General features: G+C 41.8%; 1 protein-coding gene across 1 annotated transcript in view; it reads left to right on the top strand.

The window, feature by feature from the left end:
- The first annotated feature begins 2,176 nt into the window (after positions 1-2,176).
- The window catches only part of LOC140232095 (uncharacterized), a 44,995-nt gene continuing 31,499 nt past the window's right edge, over positions 2,177-15,672 (top strand). Inside the window, exons 1-2 of the mRNA XM_072312246.1 lie at positions 2,177-2,264; positions 3,525-3,583. Of these exons, the coding sequence (XP_072168347.1) occupies positions 2,177-2,264; positions 3,525-3,583 (147 nt within the window). The remainder of the gene's footprint in view (positions 2,265-3,524; positions 3,584-15,672) is intronic.

The raw sequence follows: 15,672 nt of genomic DNA, 5'->3' as shown, positions 1-15,672 counted from the left end.
CAGCAATCTATTTTGAAGCGATAACTTGCTTAAAGGGCCCCTGCAATCCAAATGTATGTTGATCTCAATTGATGCATTTTAGTCTGTACATAACCGAATACTTCATGGAAATTGATCTGCGTCGTATATCTTTAAAGATTTTTCTCTTTTTTTTCTGCCCCTATAAAGATCTCCAGCTCATCTTTATTTCGTAACGAATGGTAAGGCATATCATTCTTTGTCTATTGTTCAGCTCTAATGTTACAGGGGGTGATGTCACAGCTGGAATATGATCTGGTGATCTGCAGGATTTCTTTTTAAAGAGATGGGACTTAACGGGGTGCAGAAAATAATAAAGAAAAATGTTTCAAGATATATGATTCATATTTTTATGAAGTATTTAGTGATTTGGTTATGTACAGACCAAAAGGCATCGATAGAGGCCAACATACATTTGGATTGCAGGGGCCTTTTAACAGTGGAGAATTCATCACAGACATAAAACGCATCAAAGCCAGTAGCTTCTTTGAATACAGTTGTTATGATTCTCAGACCTCACCTATGTTCAACAACGCTCAACATATTAGTTGGAGCAGAAAATGTTAATGGTGCAAAGTAAGCGTTCCATCCACAGACAAACAGAAAATGAGATGATAGATACAGAGGTCCGCTAAAAGATAAGTATGTTCCTGAAACCCTTCTTTAAGTCGGTTTCAACAAAGTTCGTCGCATTAGTTATGTCGCCATTTAATATACTCGTATGAAAGAGTAAAGCAAAATATTTGTCATGAACTTGGAGCCTGTGGGAAGATGACTGGCCCAGTTCAGTGCGCCGTGGTCCCTAGATCGCACCCTGAGCAACTCTGAGTCACCGCGATGAGCATCAGTTGCGAACCAGCCAATCTGAACCTTTCCCTCCCAGTTTTCATGGTTATACATGTCAGTCTCAACTCCATCCCATATGGATCCATACCCTCCCACCAGTCTCGACTCCACCCCATCTGAACCCATTCCCTCCCACCAGTTTCGACCCGCCCACCTGAACCCATTCCCTCCCAGCAGTCTCGACCCCACCCCATCTGAACCCATTCCCTCCCAGCAGTCTCGACCCCACCCCATCTGAATCCATTCTCTCCCACCAGTTTCGACCCGCCCACCTGAACCCATTCCCTCCCAGCAGTCTCGACCCCACCCCACCTGAACCCATTCCCTCCCAGCAGTCTCGACCCCACCCCATCTGAGTCCATTCTCTCCCACCAGTCTCGACCCCGCCCACGTGAACCCATTCCCTCCCAGCAGTCTCGACCCCACCCCACCTGAACCCATTCCCTCCCACCAGTCTCGACCCCACCCCATCTGAATCCATTCTCTCCCACCAGTCTCGACCCCGCCCACGTGAACCCATATCCTCCCAGCAGTCTCGACCCCACCCCATCTGAACCCATTCCCTCCCACCAGTCTCGACCCCACCCCATCTGAAGCCATTCCCTCCTAACAGTCTCGACCCCACCCCATCTGAATCCATTCTCTCCCACCAGTTTCGACCCGCCCACCTGAACCTATTCCCTCCCAGCAGTCTCGACCCCACCCCATCTGAATCCATTCTCTCCCACCAGTCTCGACCCCGCCCACGTGAACGCATATCCTCCCAACAGTCTCTACTCCACCCCATCTGAATCCATTCCCTACCACCAGCCTCGACGCCACCCCATCTTCCCAGTGGTAACTATCAGGCTCGACCCCATCCCATCTGAATACCTTCACTCCTACATCCTCTAGTGACACATATCAGAACCGTCCTCACTCCATCTGAACACCCTCCCTCTGAGTGATACATGTCTGTCTATACACAACCCAATCTGAATCCACACCCTCTTAGCGATTTATATCAACCTCGACACCACCCTTCTAAACTCCTTTCCTTCCCGTGATACATGTCAGAATCGACCCAACCCCATCTGAATCAATCCTTCTATTGACATATATCAGGTTTTACTCCACCCTATATGACCCCCACCCTCAAAGTGATAGATTTAGTTTCGACCTCACCCCACCTTAGCCCCTTCCCTCCCAGTGATTTGTCAGCCTCGACCACGTCCCATCTAAACCCATGCACGGTGCACTTGCGATACAATCATGCTCGTGGCCTTCTTGCGAAAGAAACTCGATCTTGAAAGATACCAAACGAGGTAGATCCATGCCGACAGACTTCACGAGTCCCGAAGATTTGAGCTATGGAGATGGAACCATCTCCCTGGTTAAACCCAAGGAGCTCGCATCTCAAGGTCCGTGCATCTTTGTGCTTTTCATCTACGCTTCCTCCTCTCCTTTCACACACACACACACACACACTGCTTGGATCGCACGAGAATACCATCGAATGTAATGCGTTACTTTTTCCTGCACTGTGTTGGGAGCTAAAATCCAGGCGATTTGACGACAGCATCACCACTCTCAAGCCTGTGAGTGGGTGTGGATGAAACAGCCGGGATATTCCATTACGATGGAGGGTGAAATCCAAGGCTCCTACACTTTTCTCCAATATATTATTTCCTCATACAAAATGCTCCAGTCTCTCTTGCGAAGAAAACAACAAACCGAAGGCGAAGTCGCCTGAATGGTGGTGAAACGTCCCTTAAGTCATTGCACCCGGTTCTCCCGAGGCAAGATGCGCTGCTCGCACCGCTTCCGCAGACGATACATTAGAGCTAATGAGCGCACACTCTCATGGCGAGCGAAGGAAGAGCAGGCGCGGGAGTTTTTTAACGCGACGTCACCAACACCCAGTTGTTTATCGCGTCTTCTTGCATGCCAACGCTGCTAGGTTTGTGTGTGTGTGTGCCTGGAAGACCAGATTAAGTGGGATTCGAATATTAATCCTGTCGCCATGGAAACGCTTATTAATTTCATCCGCTGTGCGAATCATTCCGAAGTGTGGGAGAGACTCACTCAGACTCATACAGCTCAGGCCTTCTTTGCCAACAAGATTCACATACGGTGGGTGAAATGGCGACTTAGGATATTTCAAAATTAAATTTGTTGTATGATTATAATCATGATAGGCGTGTTTGTGCGTGAATGTCTGCTTGCAAGTCAGTTGTTTCATTTCATTTGCGCAGATATTTGCATGATATGAATCCTGTTGGATACCAAACAATCAGAGCTAGGAGATATTGAGGATTTGACGCGTAATGACTTTATGAGGAAACTTGCTCGAAAATGGTACTTGACAATGCCGGATATACATGTCGTTCAGAACATCGCATGTAGAAAATTATGACGACAATATGTGTGCTAATTGCTCGTATGTTATCCGCTATATTGGTGTTAACGCAACTATCGTGAGCAGTGAAATGAGGTTTTTGCCCTGTCGTTGCCAGAGTTGTGGCGGGTTGTGGTTGCGCATGGGCGATGGCCCTTCGGTGCTGCCATTGAGCTACAGCACAGTATGTAGACCCAAACCAACTCTTTGCCCAAACGTAACAGTGTTCCTTGCGTTTCCTCTGCACGCTACATAAATTTTCGCGTTGTCCTTGTTTTTCCAGAAAACGTCCCATTTTACCAAAGTTTCCAAGATTATGAGGAAATTGAGAGTTACAGCAAGGTAATGGGTGAGAAGAATATGAAATGGTGCAATTTGCCAACAGTTGTGTGATGGGATATAAGGCTGGTCCATTATTACATGAATATGACGATGAAAATGATTACTGTCACATGCAGGTGACATTCCAAAAACGATGGGTCGACGCTCTGGCTATTCTCAATAACAAATGAAAGAGATACATTGTGCATGAGTTGTGTATCGAAAATAATAAACATAAAGGTTGTTGAGATCAAATGGGCAAATCGACATTTTGAATACCATCCTGCTTTGATAACCACTCTACGAATTCCCGTCTTCAGAAGATAAGTCAAAAGAAAAAGACATGTGTCATTTTTTTGGTCGTGTGTCGTCATCTTGATCAACAGCTAGAAACGAAAGTGTATATTGATCGATCCCCCTCCCCTTTCCTTAGAGCGTCCAGTACGGTTAATTGTTATCCCATTGAAAGTCTGGATCATAATGTTGTTAACATGGTGGGTTGTTGATATAGTACAGCATAAGCAGTTCTTTTCAAGAGGACCCACGATGCTCTGTACGGTGACGGTCGAGGTCTCTGGTAACCAATATACAGCATAACGTATTGGTTATACGGTGTGACGGTCTTATCGTTGTATACAACGCCATCCTGATTTTATCCTTAGCTCATCGCAGTCTTCTTCCACAGTCTGCACAAAACTCAAACAATTAAAGACATGATTCTCCTTGCATAGTCAGTATGTAAAAAAAAAAAAAAAAAATGATGTTCCGGGTACAGTTCGCTATAAGTACTGAAAGATTAGTGTTAATCCGAAGATGAAATAAGGTTCGTTATACCGAAGGTACGTCATTCCGAAGGTTTGTAATTCCGAAAGTGAAATAAGGTCCGTTATTCCGAAGGTTCGTTGTTCCGAAAGTTCATTAGTCTGAAAACAACATAAAGTTCGTTAGCAGGCACCTTCTTTTCCTCTTTTTTTTTTTTTTCTGATTTACCAACCTTTGGAATAGTTAACATCACCCTAAATCACGAACAACGTAGTGTCAGGCATCTGAGATGGTGATGTTGCTTTTTCGTACGATGATCAAAATAAATTTATGGGCAGAGTTTTGCATTCATTCCTTGGTCTATTTCTGATATAAGCGTTCGCTCTGGCACAGAATAAGGGTTGTTCCATGAAACGATAATTGTTCCTTTCTCCATCTCACTTTGGACAAAGCACAGAACTGTAGGCCTTCTTTGATTAGGCGGAGTGCGAGTTTGTCCCCTCTCTTCTTCCCCTTGTTCAGCATGGCATGGGAATGTTCACAATCAAACTGCCACAATAAACCGACTGGAGGATGTGGTGGAGAAGGAAAAGTGCGTTTCCAAAACATTTACGCCAGAGACATTTCTATACAGCGGAAGTGTACTGAATCCATAACGACGACGTACTGTCGAAATCCTCCTGTTTTTCTCCGCCATCCCTGCCATGTTTTCATAACATGAAGGAGGCGAGGAACACGTTATTGTCACCCTCGCCTGGTTTTACCTGGCTCTATGAGACACATGTGACCTCAAATCGCCCGTTCATCGAACTGTCGCAGGGGATGACTTGTATGCCCAACCCTTGTTTCGGCTTTTTTTTTCCGTCCTTTTCCCCACATACCGTTCCTGTTCACGGAACTATACCAATAAATCTGTAACATCAAGTTCAAATAGTGTTAGTCTTTGTGTGAAGACTGGCTTTGTCAAACGCACACAAACACACATTACACACACACGCTCACAATAGGGGAAGATAAAGCGTTTGAATGTCACAAACGTCTGCTAGTATGCAGCTCTACCCTGTCATGCCTGTTGTGTAGGTATATTCATTGGACTTTCAGCCAATGGGATTCCAGCGTGTGAGGCTGTTGCATTGTTGTAGTTGTTGCTGTTTGCATTCTGAATCTAATTACGTTTAAAGTTTACACTTGAATGGAGATGAAACACATATGTATCTGGATTGAGTGAATGCAGCCTTGTCAGCAGAACACATCAGAAAATAAGAAGAAAATCAGACAGTCCTTTGAAAAGTTATGCATTTTTACAGTTTCGGTGCAGCTATCGCTGGATGAGCACCATTTGCTAGTATGCGATCCAGTCACTCTAAGACTGGATACTACAGTTTATGACGTCACGTATAAGCACAACGATATGAAGAAAAATAAAAGAGAATTAAACTAAATAAAAGACAGAAAAATAAACATTGCTTCAATTTGTTACAGACATGTTATGTTAAAGCATGGTCTTTTTAGTAGCTCCATGGTTAAAGGTTCCCCGAAATACAAATGCATGTTGATTCGTTTTGATTTATGATACTTTCAACATCACTTTTTCGGTGAAACGAATATCTAGAAACATTCCATATATTTTAAACTAATTTTTCTTCTATTTTTCTTCAGATTACTTGGATACGCCCACAAAAATCCTTCCAAACCAATATTCCTGTTGTGACCTCATTTGTCAATCATTGCTAAAGTGCTTATATGTTTAACAAAAGACATTGGAATTCATTTTTTTTAACTTTACGTCATGGAGCTCAGAGCGCTTTGAGGATATGAGAGACAATGGATTTGTGACATTGATGATTAAGCCTATTGCTGTTTTATGTGCACGCTGTAGTTCGGATGCGAACAAAAATTGTTTTGAGTGTGTGCGTGTGGGGGGGGGGGGGGAAGGGGGAGGTGTTCATGTACTGTAAACAACAAAAAAAGTTAGCCCTGAATCGTTGAACTTGATGAGTTCGCTCGGAGAGTTTGTTTGTTTGCTTGATTGTTTTAACGCAGTCCTTTAATATCCACAATAATTCATTCAATTCTATTATTTCTCTATTTATTCATTCATTTCTACTTTCTTTTAGCCTATCAACCGACAAGGTTGTGATGTATAAATACATTTTTTAAACCCTTGACGAAAGACTATAAGTTGTTGATGCTCGCCTATAAAACAACCTGATTAGTTCCCCGCGTAAGGGAACACAATGGATTTATGCTCCGGAAGATCAACAAAGATTGGTTACGGCGAGAGACAAAGGAATTGGTTGACTTATTTTTTTTTTTCTGTTTTCATCGCGCGAGTGACAGGTACTGTCTGGTCTGATTTACGAGTCGGGCTGCTCTAGCGGGGCAGCGTGATACGAGGCCCGTGTTCGTCGCAGCAGTCACTTTAAATTGATTTATGAATGACAGCTCATCGGGGCGCTGTTGCAAGATCCGTCTATGGCGTTTCCAATTGTAGTCTGTGTTCCAGGCAGCATCGCGAGGAATTAGACGAATAAAAAAGAAATCAAACCTCAACAAACAAACAGAGCAAAACTAAGAATAACATCGATTCCTAATGACGAATGACCAAACGTGCTGGTAAGGCGTAATGATACACCTGTTGTGAAGATCAACAGCGATTCATGTGCCAAACAGAGTTCCTTGGTATATCTTTGGTCGATATTGACCGTCATCAGAGAGTTACTAATGTCTACATGAAGAGCAAGTCTTAAGAATTTCAGCTCGTGTTTGCTCTAATTGAAGTCAGGTATTACGCAGAACAAAAATAGTAGTCTTTCCTGAGCTTTAACAAATAAACGACAAAAACAACCAGATCAGCAAAACAAACTTTCTTCGAATTAAAAACAAAAACAAAAACAAAACAACAAAAAAACGTCAAAATTGTTGAGCCATGACCGCCGATCTGAGAGTCCTGATAGGCAGTTGACAGCGACGAATACTCCCAGCAAAGTGAACACACACCACTCCTAGCACTATGTTCTTGTCTGATTACTTTGTGGGGCACTGTGGTACAATAAATTGATAAGACCTGACTGTGAAATGGATGTCCCGACTTCAAATCTGCCACCACTGCGTGCCCACCAGACCTCGACACAGGCGCATATTAGTGAGAACTTGGCAATGCTATAGAGTAGTGACAAATGTTGATGTCCTCTGGTAGAGCAATGGCAACACTGAAGAGGTTACCCTGGATGAATACGACCCAATTGATATCACTATTATTTTTGCTTTCATGCTGCAACATTGTACCCGGAATGTACCTCGGCCCGCGTAAAGCATGCCAAAACACGAGCGTTTTCATTGCAATCCACTTTTTGAAACAGAAAGAGAGGATGAGGGCACGGGTAAGAGGGGCTTCCCCCAGCCATATTGCCACTGTGGACTCTTCCAGCCATATTGCCACTCGACCTGAGATCGATCTGTGCTCGGTCTGGTCAAGGAGGTGAGTCTCACTTCCCCGGGTCTGGTCTAGGTCAGGATTCCACTCGGTTTACCTGTGTGCCCCATTGAACTTGAACCATCAGCAAAAATGTTTTGTTAGTTGGCTAGTCCATTTGTTGCCACCTCTATAGTGATGGTACATTAGTGCCGAGCCCAAGCCTATCTAGGCCAACCTTGTGTGTGAAGCATGCAGTATGACTGGGTCTGAGCAGGGAGGTGGGAAGAGACGATCTGGTCTCACTCACATTATGAAGTTCAAATCCTGATTCATGCTGTGACGCTGTGTTGACCTCCTTTTCCAATGACCTTATGGCTCTGTGTAGTATCTTACCCTTCTCATTGACCTACGCTTAAACTTGTCACTACGCTTGCTCAGTCATTACCAGCAGTTGATAACAGAGCATGTGTAGATTTGTGCACTGCACTGAAGCATGGCCTTAGAAACGCGTCGTAACACCCGATGGATCAGAACCTAGCCCAAACTCAGTCCATATGATGGTATGAGCGTGGGGAAGATGGACTGATGCAAGGATAAATTAATGATAATAATAATGATATAATAATGATAAAACAAAATCTGGTACAAGGTATTTTGTTTTGTTTTGCTTTGGTGTTTTTTTTTTCTTTTGGTTGTTCTGTGTTGTTGTTTTTTTGTTTGGCTGGATCCTGTTCTTTCTCTGCCATCATGAGCGCAATGCACGAGGCGTGTTGCTCTCGTTTCGTGCCAGGCCCGTATTTTGGAGGAGGGCAATGAGAGATTGCCAGTCGAGTGGCGTAGGCGGAACGAGGGGATGGGTTTCAGTCACGCACGGCTTATGCAATAGCTTTGAATCAAGAAGTCGAATAGCTCAGGAAGGTTGAACATCTCTACATTCATAATTGTGAGCTGTTTAGGGAGAACGGGTCAACTGAAAAAGATGCGGTAAATGGCTCTTTTGAACTAGGATATGTGTTGTTTTTCATGTTTTAATGCAATAAAAAGCAGCAACAACAATGAAAAACAACAACTATTATTCTAAGTGTTTATATTTGATTTCTTCCCCCCCCCCCCTTTTTTTTCTTCCTTCTGATCTGTGTCATTTACGTGAAATTGTCCACATTATGCTTGTGACTGGGAGGAGTATGGTAGGGGTCCAACCCACCGACCGGGTCCATAACGACCGGCCGCGCATTATAATGGCATTGCGCGTACAGAAAGAAAATGTACGCACGGGACTACGCGCAACGGTGTTCGATTCTTCACTGGGCTACGCTACCGAGTAAAATGTGGCGAAAACAACTAAGTATTCCCTCTAAATTACCGAAATTTAGCAAAATCGAATAAGGTTTATCGTGTAACTACATATAACTAGGCCTACCTTTGCTGACTCGTTGTTAGATGTAGAGTATCCTTCCGTAATAAATTTGACGATTTTGACCGCAAAATTGTCACCGCCGCTTGTACGATCGTGCACACACGTTACACATACACATGACATAAACATTTTGTCGCCCGCTTGCGCTACGACCGTACGAGTTGATGCAGAAACGAGAAATGAATACCGTGAAAAAACAAATCGACTCATCTAATTTATTTCAATTACGATGAAAAGTTTCCTAATGAAAATCAAGTCAAATTCATCAAACAGTCCTTCAAAAGTAATATCGAAGGATTCAAAATATATTCAAATATTATTGGGGAAAAAATTACGACTAGAAAAAAACAGCAGCTTGTCGAAAAAACGCGTTTAAGTACGCTTTATACGTATTGTCAATAGAGGGCGGGGTGGTCGGTCGATATGAGCCGGGCAACTGAGTGCGGAAAAAATGACACCCCACGCGTTCGAAGCCGCCATCTAGAGCGCGTACCTCAGATCGCATTTTCAGTGCGCGCTTGTGAATCCGGAGTATTTTCTCCACACGTGAGTAAAATTTCAGGCAAATTGTGAGATTTTTCACGTTTCTATTGATAGAAAAACGTTAGGTGTCCGATATTATGAACACCCAACCATACCCCTGTTCCACAGATATTTTTCTCATTGTTCACTCGTCGGAAGCAAAGTTTTTCGCTTCCGGCCACCTACCGAAGTGTATCGAATCGCAATCTGATGAATCAGATTTGTGTAAGTCGACCATCAGGTCAGTGCCAGATATGTCGGGCGTGATTCGATAAGGTAAGATCGTCCGATGTAGGAACTAAGCCCAGAGCTTAGTTCACCATATTTCTGTATTGGTTTAATACCGTAGCAATTTGGGAAAAAAGAACCTATAAAGTGTTAACCACATAGTCATGATTGTTATGCTGCCTCGAGGTAATTGCTACATTGTGGTCGTTGTTATTGTTGTTGACTGGCTTATCTGGACACACAGTGGCTTCTGTACTAAGTAGGCCCGCTGTTTAGTATTGTTCATAGCTGCGAGAAACTTGATGTCCTCTTTCCTCGAAACGACTGTGAAAGAGACTAGTCACGTTTCCCTGGCGAGGCGCTGCGCGCAGACAAGTTGAAGGGATTGGGTCGCGTGTAAGTTCGATCATGCGCAGTAGGGCGCTGATTAACGGCGATGATTGAATGGGTTTTGCCTGCCACATTAAAGGGAGATATCGTAGAGTGCTGAGTGCGCGCCTGTAACTCAATCAATCATAATTTTGACTCCCACCTCTCGTCTTTCTCTCTTTCCTCGTGAACAATTTATAACTGCATGGTAATTGAGCTTTGTGTGCCTACCACTCGGGAAGCGGTGTATGAGTGCAGGGTTCATAACCCGAGGCCTAGTCCCATATATTCATTCGAGAATTTCATAAGATCTGTGTATATTATACCCTGCCTTTTCACGACGGTCGTTAATAGTTTCATACAGAATACTCGGTCAATACTGGTTTCGGAAGCGTCGTGCAAGTTTCTTGTCGAATGTATACATGGAGCTGTTTGCATTTATTTTGTTGAGAATGGTTTATGATTCAGTAAGTAGGCCTATTATGTTACAATGTGTCATTTTCGTTTGTGAGGTAAACGATAATGAGAAAGTACTGAAACAGTAACAACACACATGCACACACATGAATGTAGGCCCCTATACTTTTATTATTCACACACATTATAATATGCTACGTGAATACTATATCGGCCTATATATAAGCAATGTTTGAATTAACGTTGTCGGAATGGAACAAATCGAAGTAACATTGGTACACGTTTCAATAGAAAGAGACATCAAAATAAGAAAACACGAAGTTTTATTGTGTACATGAGAATCTTTACAATTCGACAACTTTTGCATTTCATGGCTGAATTTGATAAAATTCTACCTTGATGTTGGTCGAATTTTCTCCTTCGTATCGTATTTAGAAATTAACTCAAACGTTGAATGGTTTTGCGCTTTAACATCATCATGTATTATTGGTAACTACTATACATTCAAGAGGTGAATAATGTGTGAATGTGAGTAAAGCGAGCACACGTATATTGCTCTCACCTCCCTGCGCGCATCAAACACTCTGGCTAGGTACAGCTCACCGTTCTGAACTGTGAATGGCGGGCTATTGGGGCTTGTGTTCCTGGGGCCGTGGTATTGCGTCGTGATAGAACGATGCATGTGGCAATAATTTGATTTTCTAATATCTCTACATGCGTGTTCACGCATATTTTGCTCTTTTATAAAAAAAAAAAAATGTTGAAAGGCAAAAGGGTTTTCTTCCATCTCCTGCGCTCACGAGCTGAAATTTGGCGAAAAGTGATGTTGTGTTGCAAGGGGAGAGAATCTTTTCCGTCTATCAGGCCTATAGCTTATCGTCAGACTGGCCTTTATTACTATTTGCTTTTACTATTTGCATTCACTTTTACGTAGTTTGTTCATATTATGGGCATATTATGGGAAATTTCTTAATTTGGTGGTTTGTTGGATTGCCATCTTGTTTTCTAGTATAATCGGGATTCTGTATATAGGCACAGATAAAGGTGATATAGCTTAGTCCAGTGGAGCGACGTTTACACATTTTTTTCCCGGTATCATTTTTTTTTTTTTCATTTTTTTAAGGATACCGTATACAACGTCAACATTATCAGTCAATTTAAGTTTGTTTATTACCACACACCGTATTTCTTTGGACAGTGGGAAATCAACAACATTCTTGCAATCATTCTGCCTCCTGCAATCAATGTAAACCCAATTGAGGACAATAACAAAATTAATGTGACCTGCAAGAAGGCTAAATGGAAATGCCCTCTTTAGATCTGAGTTCCGTCAATTCTGTGCAGACGTACCATACACGAGTGGTATATGTAGAGCCTATATCCTCATCACTGATAATATTCCTGTTCTTGCCACACATACAGGATGCGTTTGAGGAGGAGCTTCATGCATAGTTAAAGGTCCAGTTTACCTTTGGGAGCAGTGATTTCAAAAATTTTCAAGATATCACATTTGATGCATATGTGTAAGTCTGTTGTATCACAAAATATCCTACCAGATAAAATTTTCGCAATAAAGCCTAAAGTATAAGGAGATATCAGTGTTTTTCTCAATAAACCGTAACTGTAGACGGATTAATCTGGAAACATTTTTTATTTTAACTATTGTTTACATTTTGTGTATTTAACAACACTTCACATCGATTATACAGATTCAAATTTTTACAGTGGATGTTTCTAGCCCTAACTCACGTTTTAGAAATATTTTGAAGCACAAATGCTGGGTTTTTGTTTCATCTGCAAATGGTAAATTATGCCTTTAAGGCTGTTTTGGCAGAAACATCCTTTTAATCAGGCACTTTTGCAGGAACGGTGTCTGCTGTCACGACGTTGTGCAAAATAATATTACAAAATTTTGATCAGCGCGCACATGATAATTTTTGCAAAAAAAAAAAAAGATAAAGTGATGATTTTTGTCACTTCACGAACATCCCAGTGATACATACAATACAACATGAAAGCATCATGAAAATGAAGCTTTCAGCGACCACAGCTTCTCCTGTATTAGATATTGTTGTTATTCAGTTAAGTTGTCCATAGTACATGTACATCGTAGTGTTACAACGACTACATTAAACTGATAAACAGTATCAAAAATGAAATTAGAATAATGTTTTTGAGCATGTCTGTGGGAGAGTGGTTTGGCTAAGATATCTTCATGTCTTCTGATTCGTATCTTATGAAATAATCAATAATATCACTCCTCATGAAACTCGTGCGTAACTTGAGAATTTCATTATAAATTTGACATTCCATACATCCGAGTTCGTTTCAAATTACTGTACTGGTTTGTTCGTTTCGGGCTCACATTGTACCCTAAGTGAATTAAGACATATTATATTTACTGCGCATGTCCTCTAGACGATCGACCTTTTCCGTCATTTTTTTTTTTTTTTTTTTTGGGGGGGGGGGGATACGTTTTGTTACGGTATGTTGACTATACACTGATACACTGATACACAATGCATCATTAGTGATGAACATTGTAACAGTGTGAACATACTAAGGGTATAGTTTGTATTACAAATTCTACGCACCGTGTGAAAATGACGAAAGGTATCTATGTAGCAAAGCCTCACGCTCTCCCCATCTCAATGTCAACAAATCTAACAATAGGATTGGTGACGTATCTTTACTCTCAATACCACGTTCAGTCGATACCGGTTTCTACAGTATATCAACGATTCGAATTCAGTGACCATCGCAATGTTAAACCATGAAAGTTGATAGGAAATGTTGTCTTGCTCCTAATCCATGTCTTTCCGCTCCAGTGTGAGGTCAGATGTACAAGTTTGGATGTTATCCTTCTCGGAGTCCGGGGAGAAGTTCGGAGTCCATGCCGTGAATCTATGGCTTTTAGTGAGATAGGAACTGAGTTAAATGCAAAAGGGGTCGGGCTATCTCGTATTAAAGGTATTGTTTACTATTGGGAGCAGTGATTTAAAGAATGTTCGAGTTATCACATTATTTTGATGCATATGTGTGGGTCAGTTGTTTCGCAAAATATCCTGCAATGTAAGAATAGAGCCTAATAGAGCCTAAAATATAAGGAGATATCTCTATTTTTCTCACTAAACCCAAGGAGCTATAGCTCCTTGCTAAACCATACCTGTAGACGGTTTAGTCTAGAGACAATCTTATTATAACTATTATTCACATTTTGTATATCGAACAATACTTATCATTGATTATACTGATTAACTTTTTTACACTGGTTGTTCCTATCCCTAACACATATTTCAGAACTATTTTGAAGCACTAAAGCTGGATTTTTGTTTCATCTGCAAATTGTAAATAATGCCTTTAAAAAGAGCCAAACGCCTGATCGATGAGACTAGACGAAAACCGTCAGCGAATCCCAAGAGTTCTTATTCCTCGCCAACCATCAAAGATGAGCCACGCACTGCTTGTGACACGCAGTGCGATGAAAGAACATGAAAAGAGGACCGTTATCAAAACAAGTAATGTGCTAATTATGTTCACTTTGCCGCCATGATCCTGACGGCTGCTGCCATGATAATGATGAGTGCCTACACCCTGCTCTCCGAAACCGGCCGGAGACTGTCTGGGTCCAAAACCCGTCGGAGTCTTGGTCGCATCCGTACGGGGTCTCTCCCTGTTCGCCGCGAACGGAGATGTTTGGAGAGGGACGAGTAAGTGCTATCAAGAATGGATGAAAGTATCCGGGTCAAATCATATTTTATCCCATGGGGAAAGGCGGATTTCCTGTTTATCTCAGAACCCTCCATAATGGCTGCGAAGATGTCGCGGTTTTTGCTTTACTCTGTTTTTACATTACAGTAATACATGAAATTGTGTATGTGTTAATGGACGAGATGAAAAGGACGGAATTGAAATATTGGCATCCCTTCTGTTTTCCGCCTGCCTCAAAATGATTTTGCACGCTGGAGATTGGAGTGGAATTATAGATTTTAGGGATGTAATAATGTTTCCATCTATGGTAAGAAATCAAGTCATAGACCCCCCCCCCCCTCCCCCTCAGAAAAAAATTGAAAAATAGGTAAAATAATTATAGAGATTTACCCTGCGTATAGCTGTGTCATTCGTAATAAGGTTTAACCAACCACTTACGGGAACGAGGTTTGCTATGAACATACTGTATAGTGGAAGTACATTATATAAAAAAGGAACGGGTTGAGAGCAGCTTCACAGCCTTTAACTATAATTGTATAAATAGATATATGAATATATAGAAGAATGAATATATAGATAATACAGCTATGATTTTAGAATCTATTATAACCATAAAGAATTCCCAAAATAGGAAAAATTAAGCTACTGCCCTTAAGCATTCTGTCGTGTAGTACGGACTTTTTTTTTTTAGTTAATTTGTAATCCTAAGACTCAAATGCCTTCACACACGGGCCTCAGCGTCAGCCTCTGCACTAAATAATGTATATCATCACCCTTCAAAAACAGTCCATGTTTTGATGTCCTTTGAAAGTGGAAGCCACAATAAAAATGTTGTTAGTTTTGGAAAACCAACCTCTTCCCTTACACAGAAAACCTAGATTTCATTGAGGACGATGACTCTTGACAGCACACGGTCCAATTCCTGTTGCTTCTTGAAAGTATAGGATAAGTACTCAGCTTTCGCGCATTCATTTCGAAGCGTAGTCATTCAGAAATTTGAGTTTTTTTAGTACATTCCCATATTGATCGACCTCCTGCAGCAAGAAAAACAGTAAGTCAAATCTTGTTTTCCTGATCACTGTTAGTCGTTTTCGATTTGAATAATATTCTCTGTCAGTCTCAAATAGCACGCAATTCATCAACCTCCCCTCCGTACCGCGGCTTTCTTAAAGAAGAAGAAGTTACGTCATGATTATTAAAATAATGTTAATTCGGAGTGGGCGCAGTATAGCAGGAAAGCTGGGGAAAACAATCCGCAAGATTCAT

Source organism: Diadema setosum, chromosome 8 (assembly GCF_964275005.1).
Source record: "Diadema setosum chromosome 8, eeDiaSeto1, whole genome shotgun sequence".
Taxonomy (NCBI): Eukaryota; Metazoa; Echinodermata; class Echinoidea; order Diadematoida; family Diadematidae; genus Diadema; species Diadema setosum.
The sequence above is the reverse complement of the archived record's forward strand: the minus strand, read 5'-3'. Positions and strand labels throughout refer to the sequence as shown.